General features: G+C 46.2%; 1 protein-coding gene across 1 annotated transcript in view; it reads right to left on the bottom strand.

Annotated features, from left to right (window-relative positions):
* Positions 1-19621, bottom strand: part of MKRN2 (makorin ring finger protein 2) — a 27671-nt gene extending 8050 nt beyond the window's left edge. The window contains exons 1-5 of the mRNA XM_077751582.1: positions 19512-19621; positions 5009-5137; positions 3562-3743; positions 2138-2442; positions 858-1072 (exon numbers count right to left, since the gene is read on the bottom strand). Coding sequence (XP_077607708.1) covers positions 858-1072; positions 2138-2442; positions 3562-3743; positions 5009-5137; positions 19512-19537 — 857 coding nt within the window. The 5' untranslated portion in view covers positions 19538-19621. The remainder of the gene's footprint in view (positions 1-857; positions 1073-2137; positions 2443-3561; positions 3744-5008; positions 5138-19511) is intronic.

The raw sequence follows: 19621 nt of genomic DNA, 5'->3' as shown, positions 1-19621 counted from the left end.
CAGAACCATAAGGTATCACACTTCATACCCACCAGGATGGCTAAAATCAGAAATACAGGGGCACCTGGGGAGCTCTGTTGGTTAAGCATATGACTCTTGATTTTGGCTCAGGTCATGATCTCATGGTTCCTGAGTTCCAGCCCCACATCCCACTGCTTGGGATTCTAGGTCTCCTCTCTCTCTCTGCTCCTTACCTCCTCGTGCTCCTTCTCTCAAAAATAAACTGAAAAAAATAAAATCAGAACTACAGACAGTAACAAGTGAGGGGGAGGGGAGCAAGCGGAGCCCTCATCTGTTGCCGGCGCAGCCGCCGTGGAGAGCAGTCCGGGAGTTCCTCAACATGCTCGACAGTTACCCTGGGACCCAGCAATCCCACTGCTGCCTATCTACCCAAAAGAAATCAAAATGTACATCCACATAACAACCCGCACGTGCATAATCATCGCAGCATTATTCATTATAACCCAGGGAAGGAAACCATCCAAACGCCAGTCAACTGACTGAAAAAAAACAACCCAATTTTACATACGAAAAAGAGTCTGAAAAGGTCAAGAGGTAATCAGCCTAAGGCAGACAGGAGTCAGGCCAGTGCCATGAACACCCTCTCTCACAGCCAGTCCCTGCTGAGTGTCCCCAGACACCCCTAAGGAAGCCACACAGGAGTGGTTACCCATATTTTACAGGAAAAGGCACTTGAGCTAAAGAAGGCCACCTGATACGCCCAGGTCCCTGCAGTCAGGGGCCAGGATTCACACTATCTTCGCTCTGGAGGAAAAGGGAGGGATGAAGCGTGGATAGAAGGCCCCAAATCTAACTTCCTTTGTGGCGTCCACAGCGAAGATCCCAGCTGCACTTACTTAATGATTGGGTTCTCAAACTGCTTGGCACACCTCCACTGCCGGATGCAGGACAGGCAGTACGTGTGGCTGCAGTTGGAGAGAATCCCGAATCGCCTCTCAGAAGCGGACGCCTTCTCGAGGACCACTTCCATGCAGATACTGCACACTTTGTCCTGACTTGCTTGGAAGGCAAAGGCCTTTTCCATCTCATGTTCGAATGTCGACATGCAGATCTGAAGTATGGAGAGAGGGGAGGGAAACTTATCAGGGTCTGGGCTGCAGGGGGGGCAGCCGCGGCCACACTGCCACAGGCAAGATCAGGGAGGACACATGCTCTGACTGCTGCAGGCAGAGCCCAGTGGCCCCCACGTTCAGGACACAAAGCTCTCCCAGACAACAAGACTTCCAACCATCACTGGCCCAGCCCCTTGCTTTCCTAGCATGTTATGGTCACCCCCAGTTTAGAGTTGAGACCCCAGAGGTCCCAAACGATTAGAGGACCAGTGTGGGATCACAGGGACCCTGATCTCCTGGCTCTTCTGGGCACTGCCTTTCCCCACTCTGAACCACACCAAGATCAGAAATACTGAATACTTAACTTGAAATACCAGGCTGGTAGTCCGGGGTCAGAGGTAAGCAGCACCACTTCTCAAGAGAACAAGTTATTTAATGGATTTATTCATTCAGTAAGTGGATGCTGAATACCTCCCGTGTGAAGTGCGTGAATCAAGCAGGAGAGCCAACGCAGAGTATGAAGACCGAGGCTCTGCCCTTGGGAGCTCACGGTGGACACAGATGGGAAACAAACCAACATGTACAGGACAGAGACCTCACCTAACCTGGGTGGAGAGGAAAGCTCTAATCCTGTGCTCCCCTGAACATGCCCGGGAAGACCAGGGAGAGTGGCAGACCACCCCCCGCCCCACACACACACACTTTGCACACCATGGCCTGCTCGTCCTCACAAGCTCTAATGCTGGAGCTGCAGGCTCCTCTCTGTCTCTTACCCATCTTTACACTGAGCACAGAGCCGAGCACGAGGCAGTGCCTCCAAGAACACTGGGGACCTAAAGACCTGAAAGTCCCTTCTAATACTTGGCTCCTCAAATTCTCTAGAACTCGGCCTGGCTGTCAAAATGACAACAGGAAAAAGGACTTGAAAACAGGGTATAAATATGCCAGGTACACACTGCAGATGATTATTGTCAGAAAGACGCTTACAGGAATACCAACAACTTTGTCGCTTAGCACATCTCAAATTTCTTCGAATGAGCTCACACAAAGGCCTGCGTTTTTACCTTCTCGTGAGCTTTCCTTTGCTCCGGGTCGAAGGGGTGCAGCACTCGTAACCTGCAGATGTCACACATGTCCCCATGCAGGTAGACACAAGCGTCCCCGAGGCGGCACTCGCCCGCAGCCGCGTAGGGGCACAACTGCTGCTCACTGCTGCTGCAAGAGCTGCTGGCTTCTAAGTCATCAAGGCCACTCCTGATGGCATCGAGGTAGGAATGTGGCTTCATCTCTGGGCTGCTCTGGGGATCGCTGCAGCCTCCGGGATTCGTCGCCACACTCGGGCAAGTCTTCTCGGCCATGCCAGACAGATCTTAACACAGAACACACAGCACACACAAGAAATGAAAACTGGCCCACACTTTCTGGTAAGCAGTTAGTCAAAACCTAACAAACGAAGTAACCCTGACCTTGGGAAGTCCACTCTTTGGATCATACAATAGAAGGAATAGTATAAAATGTTCTTGGTGACATTCCTACAATCATGATTTTTTAAAAAAAGGAAAAAACATGAATTGGCGACACAGGAAAATAGCAAAACAGACCATGATATATGTATACAAAGGAACACTAAAAGTTGCAGTTCAAAAATGGTAAATCTGGAAATGTCAACCATGGACCAGTTAACACTAAAAAATATTAATGAGAAATTTATTTTTAAACACCAAAATAGAAGTCACATGGAATTTAGAATGAAGTCAGTAGAACACAGTGCTTTCCTTTATATTAGTAAAGTTACCTATCATTTTCAAGTGAGTTAGAATGAAAACCCAGAGCGAGCCTCTGGGTCCCAACTCCCCTAAGACCGTTCTCACAGCAGGAGCTGGACCTTCTGGCCGCACACGCCTCCAGCCTTTTCAGAGAGGACAAGTTTGATTAGCCGGATTGCTTGTTGGCTTGGGATGGAGTCCACCTATCAGTGCCACACAGTTCCAAGAACTAGAAATCCCTTCACCTGCTGAGGACCAGCCAATAAAAATAACTTTTATGGTTTGCAGCCTACTTCCTCCACAAACCCCAATATGCGATCCTATTACCAACACCATAACCTAAAATACCAAACACTGGCTGAGCATAAGAACTAAGACTATGAACTGACCTGGAAGTAAAACAGTGAAACATGCTCTTTATCAAAATATGTAGCTCTGAAAGCCTGGTGCTTCTCAGAACTGGGGACCACCCCATGGAGATAGCAGTGAAAACCTGACAGAAGGTCACTCTGATGTCCTGTCAGACCGAACTTGGCAATCAGCCCAAGCCGAGGCCCAGTGCATCGCCTGAGTGATCAGCAGCCAAATGAATCTGATCTCAGGACGGTGCTGGGATCCGCCCTCGAACAGCTTGGAAGGTACCAGGCTAGGAGCCCTCTGACAAGAGAGGGCCGGAAGGCGCGTCACGAACGAGCAAGACCGCTTTTCACTCGCTCACTCACTTCGGTCTCGAAGTACCAGTGTTCTCTTTTCGCGTTTCCCAGGCTCGTGTAAGTTAGTTTTCACAATAGATGCAGTGAGGTCGGAAGCAGGGTGAGGACTGTGGAAAGCCGGGGAGGGCACGCCATGCGGCATGGTGCCCACAGCACCACCAGCTGCAGCAGAAGGCCTCGTGTGATCGTATCTAAGCAAAACACACAGCAAACACGTTAGGGACACAACTACCTGCACACGGAACACACTTTCTTCTCCATTTGTGGAGGTGGAGAATGAGACAATCATTTCCCGTATTTTAAATGATAAAAGGCTTGGGGGGCCTGGGGGGCTCAGTCAGTTAAGCATCCGACTCAGGATTTTGGCTCAGGTCATGATCTCACGGCTTGTGAGATCGAGCCTTGCATCGGGCTCTGTGCTCACAGCACGGAGCCTCCTTGGGATTCTCCCTCCCCATCTCTCTCTGCCTCCCTCTCCCCCACCTGTTCGTGCTCTCTCTCTCTCTCAAAAATAAAAAAATAAACCTAAAAAAAACTTTAAAAAGTGATAAAAAGCTTATCAATTAATAAGAAATGCCTGACAATTCAGACTGAGCGGTACATTGCCGTCTATCACCTACACTTACGCGGCCTTGGGGGATGGGAGTCGGACAAACGAAATAACCCACGCCACACCAGAAATCCCAAAAAGTCCAGCCAGTTGTTGAACTGAAATCTTCTGAGACCCAAGCCGCGTTCTTTCAGCAGGTGTCCCCAAAGTGTTAATGACGGCCAACGCAACAGCCGGACGGGCCAACAGCCGGACGGGCCGTTCCCGGGCTGTCTCTCTGGGGCGCCCGCTGGTGGGGGAGGGACAACCTCCACCACCTACCGGGCAGCACAGGAAACAACAGATCAGCTCTTCACCGAGCACCTGAACTGGTTTCTGGAATGTTTTTCTGTTCAGAATTCACAAAACTTGCCTACAGATGTTGTGGAGAAAAGGCAGACTCTATGCACACACGTGTTCACCGCAGGGGCACTCACAGCAAAAGGACAAAAAGAAAAAACCCCAAAACAGTCAACCCCTTAAATATCTAAGAGAGGAATCATGAATAACATGACGGTATGTTAACATTATGAAACACAGAGTTACATTTAGGAAATAAAGGAGCAGCTTAGGGGAAAACTTGACACATGTTAAGTGGGGGGAGAAAGCAAGAGATACATCCTGTGGGTGCAGTTTTATAACCAGAGCCCCATAAGAATAAGGCCTGAAAAGTGATTTTGAAAAATTACAATTGTTTTTATGGTAATAAAGTTGGGATTTCAAAACGATCTGCCATACTTTTTGTTGTCATATTACTTTCAAATTAAATGTTTCCCGTCATCAATACCCATGCTCCAGATGGAGGATCTGAGGCCCTGACAGTATTTAACCTGGGAGAAGAGCAAGGAGTAAGTATGGGGCCCTTGCCTGCAACGAGTCCCGTAGGCGCAGTAGCCCTTCTGGTAGTACTTGCAGATGGTGGACGGCTTGCTGTTCGCCAGGTCATGTGAGAACAGGCACTGGCTTCCTTCCCGACACACGCCATGCATAAAGTACCTGCGGAGACAAAAGCAGAGGCGAGCAACTTTTAGCAGCTTTCTACAACTCTAAGATCCCCATATTCTTTAGCCCAGCATCCAAATGCTGATTACGCATGTATTATGTACCAAGGCTCTATTAGCACCAGAGATGTCCATATTTCCTGGATTCTAGAATGGTGATTTCGGACGCACAACTAATTCAACAAGATTTCTGGAAGGAAAACGATCCCATAAATTTGTTTTCAGATAACCCTCTCGATTTGAGGTGTTGCATATGTAAATGTGAGCCTCAGAACTGAGAAAATACTCTGAAAAACTGTTCTCTCTGTTCTCATGGGACTTAAAGGGTATGGTTGTAACGGAATTGGAAGACCTGGGCCTGGATCCAGCCCTGCCACCTAGGAGCAAGCCACAAAACCAAGTTCCCTATGCCTCACTACTTCCATCTATAAAATGAAAATTACACTTCTTATGTTACTGGGTTGTGGCAAGGGTCAAGTAAGAGCGTGTAGCACCACAACACACATAGGTGTTCCACTGAGATGTCTAATTCTGGTCCTGAAGAAATAACTGGGAAGCATTCTAATTGCATCCGACCAGAGTAGAGAGACCTGGCTGAATACTCAGCAAACAGCAGAGAGGCCCGAAAGGGATCAGGCCTTGGTAATAAAAGAGTCCTAAAGTAAAAAATATTTTTTAAAAATTTAATGTTTATTATTTATTTTTGAGGGAGAGAGAGGCAGAGTGTGAGTGAGGGAGGGCCAGAGAGAGAGGGAGACATAGAATCCGAAGCAGGCTCCAGACTCTGAGCTGTCAGCACAGAGCCTGATGCAGGACTCAAACCCACAAACCATGAGATCATAACTGGAGCCACCCAGGTGGCCACAAGTATTGCAGACCCACTCTATTAAAAGCTTAAAAACAAGCTTCAAAAGGATCAAGCTGACAGCAAATAATTATCAGACAAAACCTACTTTAACAGTCTTTGAAGGAAGACTATAAAATCCAAATGCTCAAAAACACTCAAAATGGCATCCAATAAAAAATTACTAGATATGCCAAAAAGCAGACAAACGTGATCCATAACCAAGGAGAAAAATAAGTCAATAACAGGAATGACAAATGATGGAATCAGTAGACAGGGACTTTATAAACAACGATCATTTATATGTTCAATTATGCCGAGTATGAAGAGAAATGGAAGACATAAAAAAGAACTAAATGGAACTTCTGGAAGTGAAAACTACAATATCTGAAATGCAAATTACACTGCATGAACTTACTGGAAATTAGAGAGTACAAAGGAACATTTCATAAGACCCGAAAACAGAGCAATAGCAACTATTCAAATTGAAGCAGAGAGAGGAAGAAAGAAAGAAAACAGATTTTTGCTTCTAGCTATGAAGGAGTAAGGGACTTGCCCTCCAATTTAAAAAACACTAGAGGGGCGCCTGGGTGGCTCAGTCGGTTAAGCGTCCGACTTTCGCTTAGGTCATGATCTCCCGGTTTGTGGGTTCGAGCCCCGCGTCAGGCTGTGCTGACAGCCAGCTCAGAGCCTGGAGCCTATTTCAGAGTCTGTGTCTCCCTCTCTCTCTCACCCTCCCCTGCTCATGCTGTCTCTCTCTCTCCTAGAAATAAATAAATATATATATATAAAAAATAAATAATAAATAAATAAAAAACACCAGAAAGCAGATCAAAATATAGGCAACAACTGCTCTGAGACAGGGACAAAAGTCAACACAAGACTGGTCCCTGAGATCAAGGAAACAAGGGACATAAGCCCATGTTCGGCCTGGCTTCCTGCTGAGAGGCACCCCTGGGCCTTGGTGCAAGGAGGTGAGCCCCAAGTAGAGCACAGCAGTCTTGCTGAGCTGAACAGATCGGAGGTTCAAGGAGGCTGAGGGGAGCTCTTTAAAGAGCCTGTACAGAGTCACACACACATGATCAATTGGCTTCTGATTAATGTGTCTGGATAATTCAGCGGGGGAAGAATGGTCTTTTCAACAAATAATGCTGGACCCAGTATCTACACGGAGCAAAATGAAACTGAAATATTAGGTGTCTGCCCATGTGACCCAGTATGAATTGAGTAGAAAACATAGCCTGTGATACATTCTAGCCAAAAAAAATTTAACTTGAATCCAATACAACTCCAGATCTAACTTCCAGTGTGTAGGAAATGCAGGGGACTGAGAACAAGCTAAAAGCCATCACAAGAAAGCCATCAGATAAATACAAAAGAAGAGGCGGTATGTGGGCCAGGGTTCTTTAACAAATGAGTGTCATGGAAGGAGTAGGGAGAACCTGAGTCTGGAAAAACAGTTTGATGGGTTTTGTAAAACTTAAATTTACCATGTGACTCAATAATTCCACTCTTGGCTGTTTACACAAGAAAAATAAAAATATATGTTCACACAAATACTTGTACATGAATGTTCATATAAGCATCATTCATAATGACCAAAAGTGTACACTTTTACAGTTCCATCAACTGGTAAATGGATAAGCAAAATGTTATACATCCACACAATAGGAATTATTTGGCAATAAAAAGGAATGAAGTACTGATGCATGCTACAACATGGGTGACCCTCAAACACATTAGGGTAAGTTAAATAACCCAAACACAAAAGAGCACATGTTATATGATTCTACTTATGCAAAATGTCAAGAAAAGGGGCAGAGGTGCCTGCTGGCTCAGTCTGATAGAGCATATGACCTCTTTAATTAAAAAAAATTTTTTTAACATTTATTTTTGAGAGAGAGCATGCACACACAAGTGGAGGAGGGGCAGAGAGAGAGCAGAAAGGCTCTAGGCTGTGTGTCAGCACAGCACCCGACGTGGGGCTCAAACCCATGAACCTTGAGATCATGACCTGAGCTGAAGTTGGATGCTTAACCAACTGAGCCACCCAGGCGCCCCAACAGAGCATGTGACTCTTGATCCTGGGGTCACGAGTTCAAGCCTCATCTTGGGTACAGAGCTTAATTTTTAAAAAAGGTGGGGGGTGCAAATCCATAGGGACAATAAGTAGGTAAGTGGTTCCCTAGGCTGGGAGAAGGCAGGGGACTGACTGCAAATGGGCATAAGGAGTAACTTTGGGGTGGTTAAAATGCTCTAAAATTTAATTGTGGTGTTGTAAAACTTGAAATTTACTAAAAATCGAGTCAAGTGTTGACTTGTACACTTAAAATGGGTGGATTTTATGGTATGTAAATGATACTTCCATAAAGCTGTTAAGAAAAATTTAAAAAGGAGGGAGCTGTGCTAGGTTAGCAGATATTACATAAGGTACATAAGAACCAGATGCACGGTTTAGTCCAGGATTATACTCTGGTTCAAACAAATCACATGTAAAAGACATGTTTAGAACAAATGGGGAAATCTCAGTACGAACTAGGTATAAGATAAAATGAAAACTTACTGACATGGAAAGCTGAAGACTGTTAACAAAAAAGCAGATATAAAACTGAGTGGCTCAGTCGGTTAAGCATCTGACTTCAGCTCAGGTTGTGATTTTGCAGTTTGTGAGATTGAGCCCTGTACCAGGCTCTGAGCTGGGTGTGGAGTCTGCTTGGGATTCTATTTCCCTCCCTCCCTCTCTGTTCCTCCCTCCTCCCTCAAAATAAACACAAAGACTTTAAATAACAATCTAGAAAGATATATTTTTTTAAATGTTTATTTTTGAGAGAGAGACAGAGCATGAGCAGGAGAGGGGCAGAAAGAGAGAATCCACAAAGACACAGAATCCAAAGCAGGCTCCAGGCTCGAAGCTGTCAGCAAAGAGGCTGATGCGGAGCTCAAAGTCATAAACTGTGAGATCATGACCTGAGCCAAAGTCAGAAGCTCAACCCGCTGAGCCACCCAGGCGCCCCAATATAGAATAGAATATTGAGAGGCAATCTTTGCAGGTAAAGTATATTTCCTTATTTTTCTTGATCTGTACATTCTAACATTTCTACCATGAACATATGCTAAAATAAATGGTTATTTTAGTTTTAAAAACTTATACATATTGCCGAGGGTATGTTTAAAAAAAATAAAATGCTCAGTATAGAACCTATCCCACAGTAGGTACTCCCCAAAGTTCAGCTCTTATTAAAGTCCAGTAAAGAACAATGACATTTAAGCTGACAGTTATAAAAGTGACCTGTGCCTTCCCACAAAGCATGCAGAGTGCTGCAGGGCACGTGCTGAGAGAGGGCAGCATCCCAGAGGAGGTCAGGCCCAAGCTGAGTCCGCAAAGCGTCAGGGATGCCAGTTGGGGAGAGGAAAGAACAGCAAGAAAAGTGCACAGAAGGGAGGCCTGTGGGGGGTTCAAACAGGCTAGAGCGGGCTCTGGAGCATCACTTAACTGTGCTGCAAGTTGCCACACATCAGCTGAGACACCGACGGGCGCATCACAAACAAGAGATAACAAATGGCCCGTAGTCAAGTCAACTTAGGAAATGGTCTAGTCGTTCTCAGAGATTTACAACAGAGAGTGGCAGAGGGAAGCTTCTGAGAGTTCTGTCATAAAGAAAACTGTTTACAGGCACGCTCTGCTTCACAGTGCTTTGCAGATACTGCATTTTACACACTGAAGGTCTGGGGCCACCCTGCTTCGAACAAGTGTACTGGCGCCATTCTCCAACAGCATCTACTCACATCTGTCTGTGTCACATTTTGGTAATTCTTGTAATACCTTAAATCTTTTCATTATTATTGTATTAGTTATGGTGATCTGTGATCAGCGACCTTTGATGCTGCTACTGTAACTGTTTTGAGGTGCCGCGCACCATGTCCATGTAAGATGGGGAAATTAATCAACTAATGGGTGTGTTCTGACTGTGCCACCAGCAGGCGGTTCCCCATCTCTCTCCCTTTCCTTGGGTGGCTCCCCATGTCCTGACACACAGTACTGAAATCAGGTCAATTAATAACCCTCCAGTGGCCTCTAAGTGTTCAAGTGAAATGAAGAGTCACATGTCTCACTTTACATTAAAGCTAGTAATGATTCAGCTCACTGAGGAAGTCACGTTGAAAACTGAGGGAGACCAAAATCTGGGCCACTCGCACCAAACAGTTAGCTAAGCTGTGAATGCAAAGGAAAAGTTCTTGAAGAAAATTAAAAGTGCCACTCCACTGAACACACAAATGATAAGAAAGCCAAACAGCCTGAGTACTGATATGGTGAAGGTTTTAGGGACCTGGAGAGAAGGTGACACCAGCCAAACCCTAACTGAGAGCTGGGCCCTAACTGTCTTCAATTCTGTGAAGGCTGAGGGAGGTGCGGAAGCTGCAGAAGAAAAGTCTGGAGCGGGGCACCTGGGTGGCTCAGGTGAAGTACCGGACTCTTGGAACTGGCTCAGGTTGTGATCCTACGGCCATGAGACTGAGCCCCACATGGGGCTCTGTGCTGAGTGTGGAGCCTGCTTGGAATTCTCTCTCTCTCTCTCTCTCTCTCTCTCTCTCTGCCCCTCCCCAGCTCGTGTGCACAGTCTCTCTCNCATGGGGCTCTGTGCTGAGTGTGGAGCCTGCTTGGAATTCTCTCTCTCTCTCTCTCTCTCTCTCTGCTCCTCCCCAGCTCGTGTGCACAGTCTCTCTCACAGAAAGAAAGAAAAGAAAGAAAGAAAGAAAGAAAGAAAGAAAGAAAGAAAGAAGGAAAGAAAGAAGGAAAGAAAGAAAGAAGCAAGCAGAGGCTGGTTCATGAGGCTAAAGGAAAGAAGCTGTCTCCATTACATAGAAGAGCGAGGTGAAGCCACAAGTGCTGGTGGAGAAGCTGCAGCAAGTTCTCCAGAAGGTCTAGCCGAGCTCATTAATGACGGTGGATTCACTAAACAACAGATTTTCAATAAAAACAAAATAGCCTTCTACTGGAAGAAGATGCCAGCTAGGACCTTCTTAGCTAAAGAGAAGTCAGTGCCTGGCTTCAAAGCTTCAAAGGACAGGCTGCCTCTCTTGTTAGGAGCTAATGCAGCTGGTGACTTGATGTTGAAGCCAGTGCTCACTTACCATTATGAAAATCCCAGGGCCCTTAAGAATTACGCTACATCGGGGCGCCTGGGTGGCTCAGTCAGTTGAGCATCCAACTTCGGCTCAGGTCATGATCTCATGTTGTGGGTTGAAGCCCCACGTCGGGCTCTGTGCTGACAGCCAGCTCGGAGCCTGGAGACTGCTTCAGGTTCTGTGTCTCCCTCTCTCTCTGACTCTCCCCTGATCACAGTGTCTCTCTCTCTCTCAGAAATAAATAAAAACAAAACAAAAAGAATTACTCTACATCTATTCTGACTATGATCTATGAATGAACAACAAAGACTGGATGACAGCACATCTGTAACAATGTGGTTTACAGAATATTTTAAGTCTACTATTGAGACCTACTGCTCAGAACAAAGGTTCTTTTCCAAATATTACTGCTCATTGACAACGTACTTGGTCACCCAAGAGCTCTGCTGGAGATGTACGAGATTCCTATTACTTTCATGTCTGCTACCACAACCTCCATTCTGCAGCCCAAGGATCAGGGGGTGATTTTAACTTTAAGTCTTATTATTTACGAAATACATTGTGCAAGGCTATAGTTGCCACAGAAAGTGATTGCTCTGATGGTCTGGGCAAAGTAAATTAAAAACCTGGTTCCAAAAATGATTCCCCATTCTAGATTCCATTAAGAACATTTGTGATTCATGGGAAGAAGTCAAAATATAACCATTAATAGAAGTCTGGAAGAATCTGATTCCAATCCTCATGGATGACTTTGAGGGTTCAAGACCTCAGGGGAGGAAGTAACTGCAGATGTGGCAGAAATAGCAAGAGAACTAGAAGTAGAAGTGGAGCCTGAAGGGGTGCCACAGTGGCTCAGTGAAGCATCTGACTTCTGTTCAGGCCACGGTATCATGGTCCATGAGTTTGAGCCCTGCGTCAGTTCTCCAATCTTAGCACAGAGCCTGCTTCAGATCCTGTCTCCCTCTCTCTGCCCCTACACTGCTCACTCTCTCGCTCTCAAAAAAAAGCAAACATTTTTTAAATTTAAAAAAAAAAAAAAGAGGGTCACCTGGGTGACTCAGTCGGTTAAGCGTCTGACTTCGGCTCAGGTCATGATCTCACAGTTCTTGAGTTCGAGCCCCATGTCGGGCTCTGTGCTGAAAGCTCAGAGCCTGGAGCCTGTTTCAGATTCTGTGTCTCCCTCTCTCTCTGCCCCTCCCCTGCTTGCACTCTGTCTCTCAAAAATAAATAAACATCAAAAAAGAAAAAAAAGTAGAGCCCGAAGATGGGACTGATTTGCTGCAATCTTGTGATAAAACTTAAAATGAATGACGAGTTGCTTCTTATGGATGACCAAAGAAAGTGATTTTAGAAGATCTGCTCCTGGTGAAGAAGGATCTAGAATGTTACATAAACCTAGTTCATAAAGCAGTGGCATAGTTGGAAAGGATGGGCTCCCAATTTTTAAAGAAGTGCTGCTGTGGGTAAAATCACACGCTACAGAGAATTGGCTTATGAAAAAGAGAGTCAATGGGGCAAATTTCATTTTTTTTTTCTTAAGTTTATTTATTTTCAAGGGAGAGAGAGAGAGAGAGAAAGAGAGCAAATGAGAGGGGCAAAGAGAGAGGGAGAAAGAGAGAATCCCAACAAGGCTTCACACTATCAGTGCGGAGCCTGGTGTGGGGCTTGAACTCATGACCTGAGCCAAAGTCAAATGCTTAACCGACTGAGCCACACAGGCGCTGCCCCCACTGCCTTTTTAAAGTTATTTACTTATATTTTGAAAGAGTGAGAGACAGCAAGTGAGGAAGGGGCAGATAGAGAACATTGCTGTCTACTTTTAAGAAATTGACACAGCCAGCCCAGGCTTCAGCGACCATCACCCTGCTCAGTCAGCAGCCATCAACACTGAGGTAATATCTTCCGTCTGCAAAAAGATTACAACTTGCTGAAAGCTCAGATGATGGTCAGAATTTTTTAGCAAGAAAGTATTTTTACTTACCTATCTAATTTTTTCTTTTTTAACTAGGCTTCACGCCCTGCATGGAGCCCAAGTGGGGCTTGAACTCATGGCTTGGGTGAGATAACACTTGAGCTGAGATCAAGATGCTTAATAACCAGGTGAGCCACTCAGGCACTCCTAAAAGTTTGTTTTTTTTTTAATTTTTTTTAACATTTATTCATTTTTGAGAGGGGGGTGAGGGACTGCGAGTAGGGGAGGGGCAGAGAGAGAGGAAGACACAGAATCCGAAGCAGGATCCAGGCTCTGAGCTGTCAGCACAGCGCCCGACGCGGGGCTCGAACCCATGAGCAGGGAGATCATGGCCTGAGTCGAAGGTGGATGCTTAACCGACTGAGCCACCCAGGACTCCTGCTAAAAGTATTTTTAAATTAAGATACGTGCATTGTGTTTTAGACATAACACTATGGCACATTTTAAAGACTACAGGATAAACATAACTTTACAGGCACTGGGAAACCCAAAAAGTTCATCTGATTTACTTGATTCCAAAATTTGCTTTACTGCAGTGGCCTGGAAGCAAGTGTGCACGATTTCTGGGGGCTTGTACAGTCATTGCACACACCCTTTCCAGGCCTCTTTCAAGGAGCTTTCTCTTTGAATCCATGCTTAACTTATTAAAAAAAAATGTTATGGAGAATTTCAAACATATACAAAAGTAAACCAAATGAACTTTTTTTTTTTAATGTTTTATTTATTTCTGAGAGAGAGAGACAGTGTGAGCAGGGGAGGGTCAGAGAGAGAGGGAGACACAGAATCTGAAGCAGCTCCAGGCTCTGAGCTGGCTGTCAGCACAGAGCCCGACGCAGGGCTCAAACCCATGAACCGTGAGATCACGACCTGAGCTGAAGTCAGACGCCCAACCGACTGAGCCCCCCAGGTGCCCCTGAATAACTCTTAAGACATCCCAGCAGCTTCCACATGATCAACTCATAACCAATTTTACACATTTCCTCCCTCTTGTGTATGATTTTCACAATGTACCTTTTTTAGAGAGCATTAGTAACTCAGATGCCTCTTGAATAAAGACTTTCAGGCACGGAGGGCTCTCCCTCCCTGTGAACAAGTATATTATGAGAAATACAGGAAATGTGAAAAAATACCAAAGATCTGACCAGTACTATCAATACTAGCCCGTTCACTTCAATAACTCAGTTAATGCCAGCAACACTAGGAGTATTACCGCTACATCCATGATGCGAGCAGGCAAGCTGAGGCTCAGAGACCAGCGAAGACTTACAGAAGCTAAGATTGCTAGGAAGGGGTCCCCAGCTCCGGTCTTGCCAGACAGCCCTGACCTTTCCCCACCCAAACTGACTTCCCTGTCACTCTGCCTTTACCGGTGCTGTGGCCCTTGTCAAAAACATTGTAGCCTATCTTTCACTGCACTGAATTGTTACAAGCCGCCTTCCTTTGTGGACCAGCCCAAGAAGACTTCTCACCCCTCCAGCCTACTGTGCACTTTCCCTCCTCCAACCCGAAGACTCACTAGTGGCAGCCACATATGTGGCTTCCCAGCCTGGGGGCTCGGACCCAAGAGAGCGAGTGCCCTTAAACACACCGTCAGGTACAGGTGGTCTCTAATGAGGAAAGCCTGGGGACAACATCAGGAAGGCGCAGCTGGAACGTCACGAAATGCGACTGAACACAGAAACCCCTAAACCTAAAGTCACATGGCTCTGCCTGGATGTGGAGAGAGAGGCTTGGCAACAGAAGGCAATGGTGTGTGAGGTAGGTCAGGAAGGCCCGAGAGGGCGAGACTGCCTTTTCCAGAGAAGGGGTGCCAGAGAACACTAGTGACAGTTCATGCTGCACAGGAACTGCCGGGCCTGGGAGGCTGCTCAGCTAGAGGCCACACGATCCGAAGCTCTTCAGCCCCTCCTTGCTCAGTAAGCACACTTCTGACTTTCCTCACCTGTTCATCTCCCCCGAAGCATAGGAAATATTGACTAGGACCACCTGACAGTCACTTTTCTCCGAGGAAAATGAGAAGAGGGTATGTAGTTTTTAAGTCTCCTCTGAGTTTGGCTAGCACGAGCCATCTCTAAGTTCACCAACAGAATCAAATTTCTGAGCCTGCGCACAGAGTCCTGTGAATCTTTCCAGCCAATCTCTGGATGTACAGATCCTGGACAGAAAAGTATATTACACTTCTAAAGAGTTTCAAACTTCTTTTGAGAAATGCTACAAGACTGCCTTATTTCAGTGGTCCTTAAATAGAGCAATCTTAGATCTTTGGAGGTATAAAAAAAAAAAAATTCAGCACCAAGAGCCAACTCTGAATGACAAGGAGGTATCATGGGTAATAAACTCATAAATACTGGAAGAACACAGGCTCAAAGTGAATATATAAACAGGTCCAAAAAATAAGACCTAATAAATATTTCTTTAATAGTTTCCTTTGGAGAGACTAAAGAAGATTATGAAAGAAAGAAAAGGCAAAAGAGGTGAGTAGGAGACTACCAGAGGCTCTCTACCAAATACTTGCTCACCAGGCTTACGAGAGGACAGATTCTTGGTGACCCTACAGGATGCCTTTGATAATTCTACCACCTTCCCCAGGCAACCTGCCCTCCAAACTGCTATCTTTCCCATTAAGAAAACAAACACTTAACCATCAATGAGAGCTTCTAGTTCGCTTCTAGTTTGTTTTGCCACTTACAAGCTGGTGACTTCATGCAAGGCATTTCACTGCTGTAAGTGACTAAGCTGAGATTTAAACAGCTTCAAAAATAACTTCTAGACAACCATCAGGGCATGTGCCTTCAAGGGGAGCATAAAATAAGGGTTATGTAAGAAGCGAAGCCAGCCCAGTCTAGTTTTGTAGCCTATCTCATCATTTCCACTCCCCAGTGACAAACAGAAAACTACTTTGAACATATCCTGCCTGTCCTTTGAGGCATCTTATCAACTGCTTAGAGCTATCCCTCCCCGTCTATGTTATATTATACTAGGCTTCGGCCAGGCCTCTTTCATACTGCACCTTGTAATGTATTTCCAACTGTTCAATTTTAAGGGATGGGTCAAACCATCTCTTCTATCTTCCTAGAGAGAAGACTGAGACATGAACTAGGTTGGGGAGAACGGCGTGGAGGTGGGCAGGGGTGAATAGTGCATAGCTGGAGACCCTGAGTAGGGAGATTTCTGGGGAGGGAGGACTCCAAAAGGGTCTGTTATCCTGGGTGACCCCAAAGGACTGTAACTACTGTATGTTGCAAAGGACAGGGGCGTCTGGGTGGCTCAGTTGGTTAAGCGTCTGACTTCTGTTCAGGTCATCATCTTGCGGTTCGTGGGTTTGAGTCCTGCATCAGGCTCTGTGCTGACAGCTCAGAACCTGGAGCCTGCTTTGGATTCTATGCTGTCCCTCTCTCTGCCCCTCCCCCACTCAGGCTCTGTCTCTCAAAAATAAATAAAACGTTAAAACAAAACAAAAAAAAATACGTTACAAAGGACACCAGGTTCACTTCTAGCCGCAGAACCACTAGCAGCTGTAGCCGCAGCTGAGGACTGACTGAGCCAAACAAAATCAGTCCAGTTTCTTACATACCTTACAATGATGCAAATCTCTAACAAAATGCTTCTGCACATCACATCCGAGTACATGGGTAATCTGCATTCTCAGCATCACTTTTCTCCATTTCCTTACATATTTTCAGACTTAAATTTTATGGCTGTACTGCGTGTGAGAACAGACCCACTGAGGGGGAAAGGGGTTAAGACCAGGCCTGGTGGGAGGCCTGAAATAAATGTACGAGAGGCTGAGACCAAGTATAGTGAACACTGGTCAACACTGTGAAAGCAGAGAGCTTGCTATACGGCCGTGAACAAGTCACTGAGATTTCCAAGCCTCAATTTCTCCAACCATAAGAGGACAATTGTACTCCACAGACTGCGGTGACAGACTAGTCTGAGGTTTGGCTGAGGCAATGCATGTAGGTGCTCAGCCTACCACACCAGACACCCTCTATGATGCTTTGTTGTTACTGTCTAATCCCTCAATCAACTCTGCTGGTTACGCACGACCATCTCCATTTTACAGATGAGTAAGTTGTGGCACAGGTGGTACCAGGATCAGAATCCAGAACGGCCCAACTCCAGAACTCCAGCTCTTCTACCGCTTACTGGCTGACAAGGCCCCTCGTGTTTTGTGACTCCAAGCTTGATGTTCTAAGGAAACAAATTCTAGGTCTTTGCCTAGTGAGGATGAGACAAAGGGACCTCTATCATAAGAAAAGAGAAGCAAGTGGTTACCAAGCTATCATAAAGGCCTGCACCAGGACTTTAAAAAAGACTGGAAGACATGGGGAAATGGTTAGCAAGAAGAAATCAGCAAAAATAATTCCCAGCTTGAGATTGTGGATAGAGTGGCCTGGGGAGAAATCAGGAGACCTGACCGGCAGCACAACTGTGAGTAGCCAAGGAATATACAAACGGAGTGTCTTTGTCGTTAAATTTGGGAATGCTAGCATTTCAACATCCATCTCTTAGAGACATGTGCGGATCAGAATGGAGGCAAAACTTAAACTCTGTCCTGCCGCTCTTCAGAATAGGCATGTACATCACATGCCACAGCCAGGAAAATGAAGCAAAAAACCACTTTGCACCCTCAGATAAATCAAAAACAGCTGAGCACCCTGATAAGGCCTGGCCTCCAAATAAATGCTCTCTTGAAACTTTCCTGTGAGTTACCCATGACTGGAAATAAGACCTTAGTGAATAAGATAATAAAGTGAGAGAAGCTTCTCAACCGCAAAACACTAATGTGAACTTGGAACTCTAGGTAACACTGCCGTCTCTTCTCATTTGAACGTGTTCTGGTTTTTCGTTTGGCGAGGCAGTCCTTGTGACCTGACTCCCTCACACCCTTTTGCAAATAAACTTTTTTTACTTTCTCTGTACTTTTGCACGCATTTTCCTTACACAGGCGCACATGAAAAGCTTTAAAAATTCCTGCGGTGAAGAAACGATCATTTCCCAAATTTATTTGGAGGCCATCGGGTCAATGGGTGCCACACCTCGGCCACTTAGAAGCTGAATGACCTCGGGCAAGCACTTCAGTGCTGAGGCTCGATTTCACAACCTGTGGAACACCGAGTTGCTGGGTTACGCCCCACACGGCTGGCCGCGCACCCAGCTTATGATAAGGGCCCCACCAAACATCAATACTTAAACAGAAGGGATCCCTTTCCAACATTCCAACCCACTCTTGAGTTTATATGCAACAGCATTCTCAGGATGCCCCTGTTAAATTAAAGCTTTCAGGTTAGGGGAGACCTCAGTGCAGAGGGAAAAAACCCGAGCCTATGCTGAGTTAAGTTTTTGCTCCTGCATTTAGATGTAAAGTTAGGAGTTCCAAATCCTTATCTGTAAAACTAGATGCTATACAGAGTTAAGATCCAATTATAAAGCATAACATGAATGTTGTACTCTTTTGTGGACACATCTTAAATTTCGCCAGAATCTGCTGTCCAATTACGCAGAACACTTGATACAAATAAAAGTGAACACAAACAGGTCTTCACAAAAGATGTTTCTAACAAATAACCTAGGAACCCAGGACCGGCAGGCCACAAGTTCACCAGGGAAAGAGGGCGTTACACAACCAAGCTGTTTCCGCTTCACAGGAGCAGCCGCAGTGTAGCATCCGGCGTTGAATTTTCTCCTATCCATCCATTACCGTTGTATTTCTCTACGTAAACGGGTGTCTCAGTAAGAGTATCCCTTCATCTCTCTCAGTCTGAATTTCCTGTACTGTAAAATGAGAATCATATCTTCCCGGTAGTGTTACTGTGAAGTCTAAGGGACAATGAATACAGAGCGCTTGGATATTTGCGAAGCACTTCACCAACCTGCAGTAAATGCTACCCGACGTTATTATTTCCCGCACAATTCTTACTTGCTGACTCTCTGCAAGATTAGGCTGCACAGATCTCCAAACTCCTGGGAAACGAAGATCACTTTCGGGACCCCAGCTCCTCCTACGCCCTGATCATCTATCAACAACCTATTCCTGCGTCGTAGCCCCGTTTGCAAACGACCACTTAGCGCCCCTTCACCCAACTCCAAATCTCCTTTTCCAGCTAAACTCTTAAGTTCCAAGAGCCCCACCCCCACCCTCGGGCCTCAGCGCGCCGCACGGCCCGGGCTAGCCCGGCCTGGGGTCTCGGCCCCGACACACAGCCACACACACGCGCCGGGTGCCGGGCTCCCGCCGCAGCCGGAGCTCCGCCCAGAAAAACCGCACCGCGAACAGCTGAGCAACTTTTCAGGAATCCGCTGAGCCTCAGTTTCCCTGGTAGCGGAGCTGCGATGCATCAGCAGCCCAGGGGTCGGCGCGGGGGGTTGGGGGGCCGACGGGAAAGCGAAGGGGCCGGTCACTCCCAGACCCTGCGCACTGACCTGCAAGTGACCTGCTTGGTGCTCATGGTGGTCCGGCTTGAGGGCCCTAGTCGCGCCGCCGCCTCTCTCTCGCGCCTCAGCCGCCGCCGCCGTCGCCGCCTCGGCACTGC

The sequence above is a fragment of the Crocuta crocuta genome, unplaced genomic scaffold, assembly GCF_008692635.1.
Source record: "Crocuta crocuta isolate KB4526 unplaced genomic scaffold, BGI_CrCroc_1.0 scaffold69-1, whole genome shotgun sequence".
Classification (NCBI taxonomy): domain Eukaryota; kingdom Metazoa; phylum Chordata; class Mammalia; order Carnivora; family Hyaenidae; genus Crocuta; species Crocuta crocuta.
Note: the sequence above shows the minus strand (reverse complement) of the source record. Positions and strands in the feature narration are given on the sequence as shown.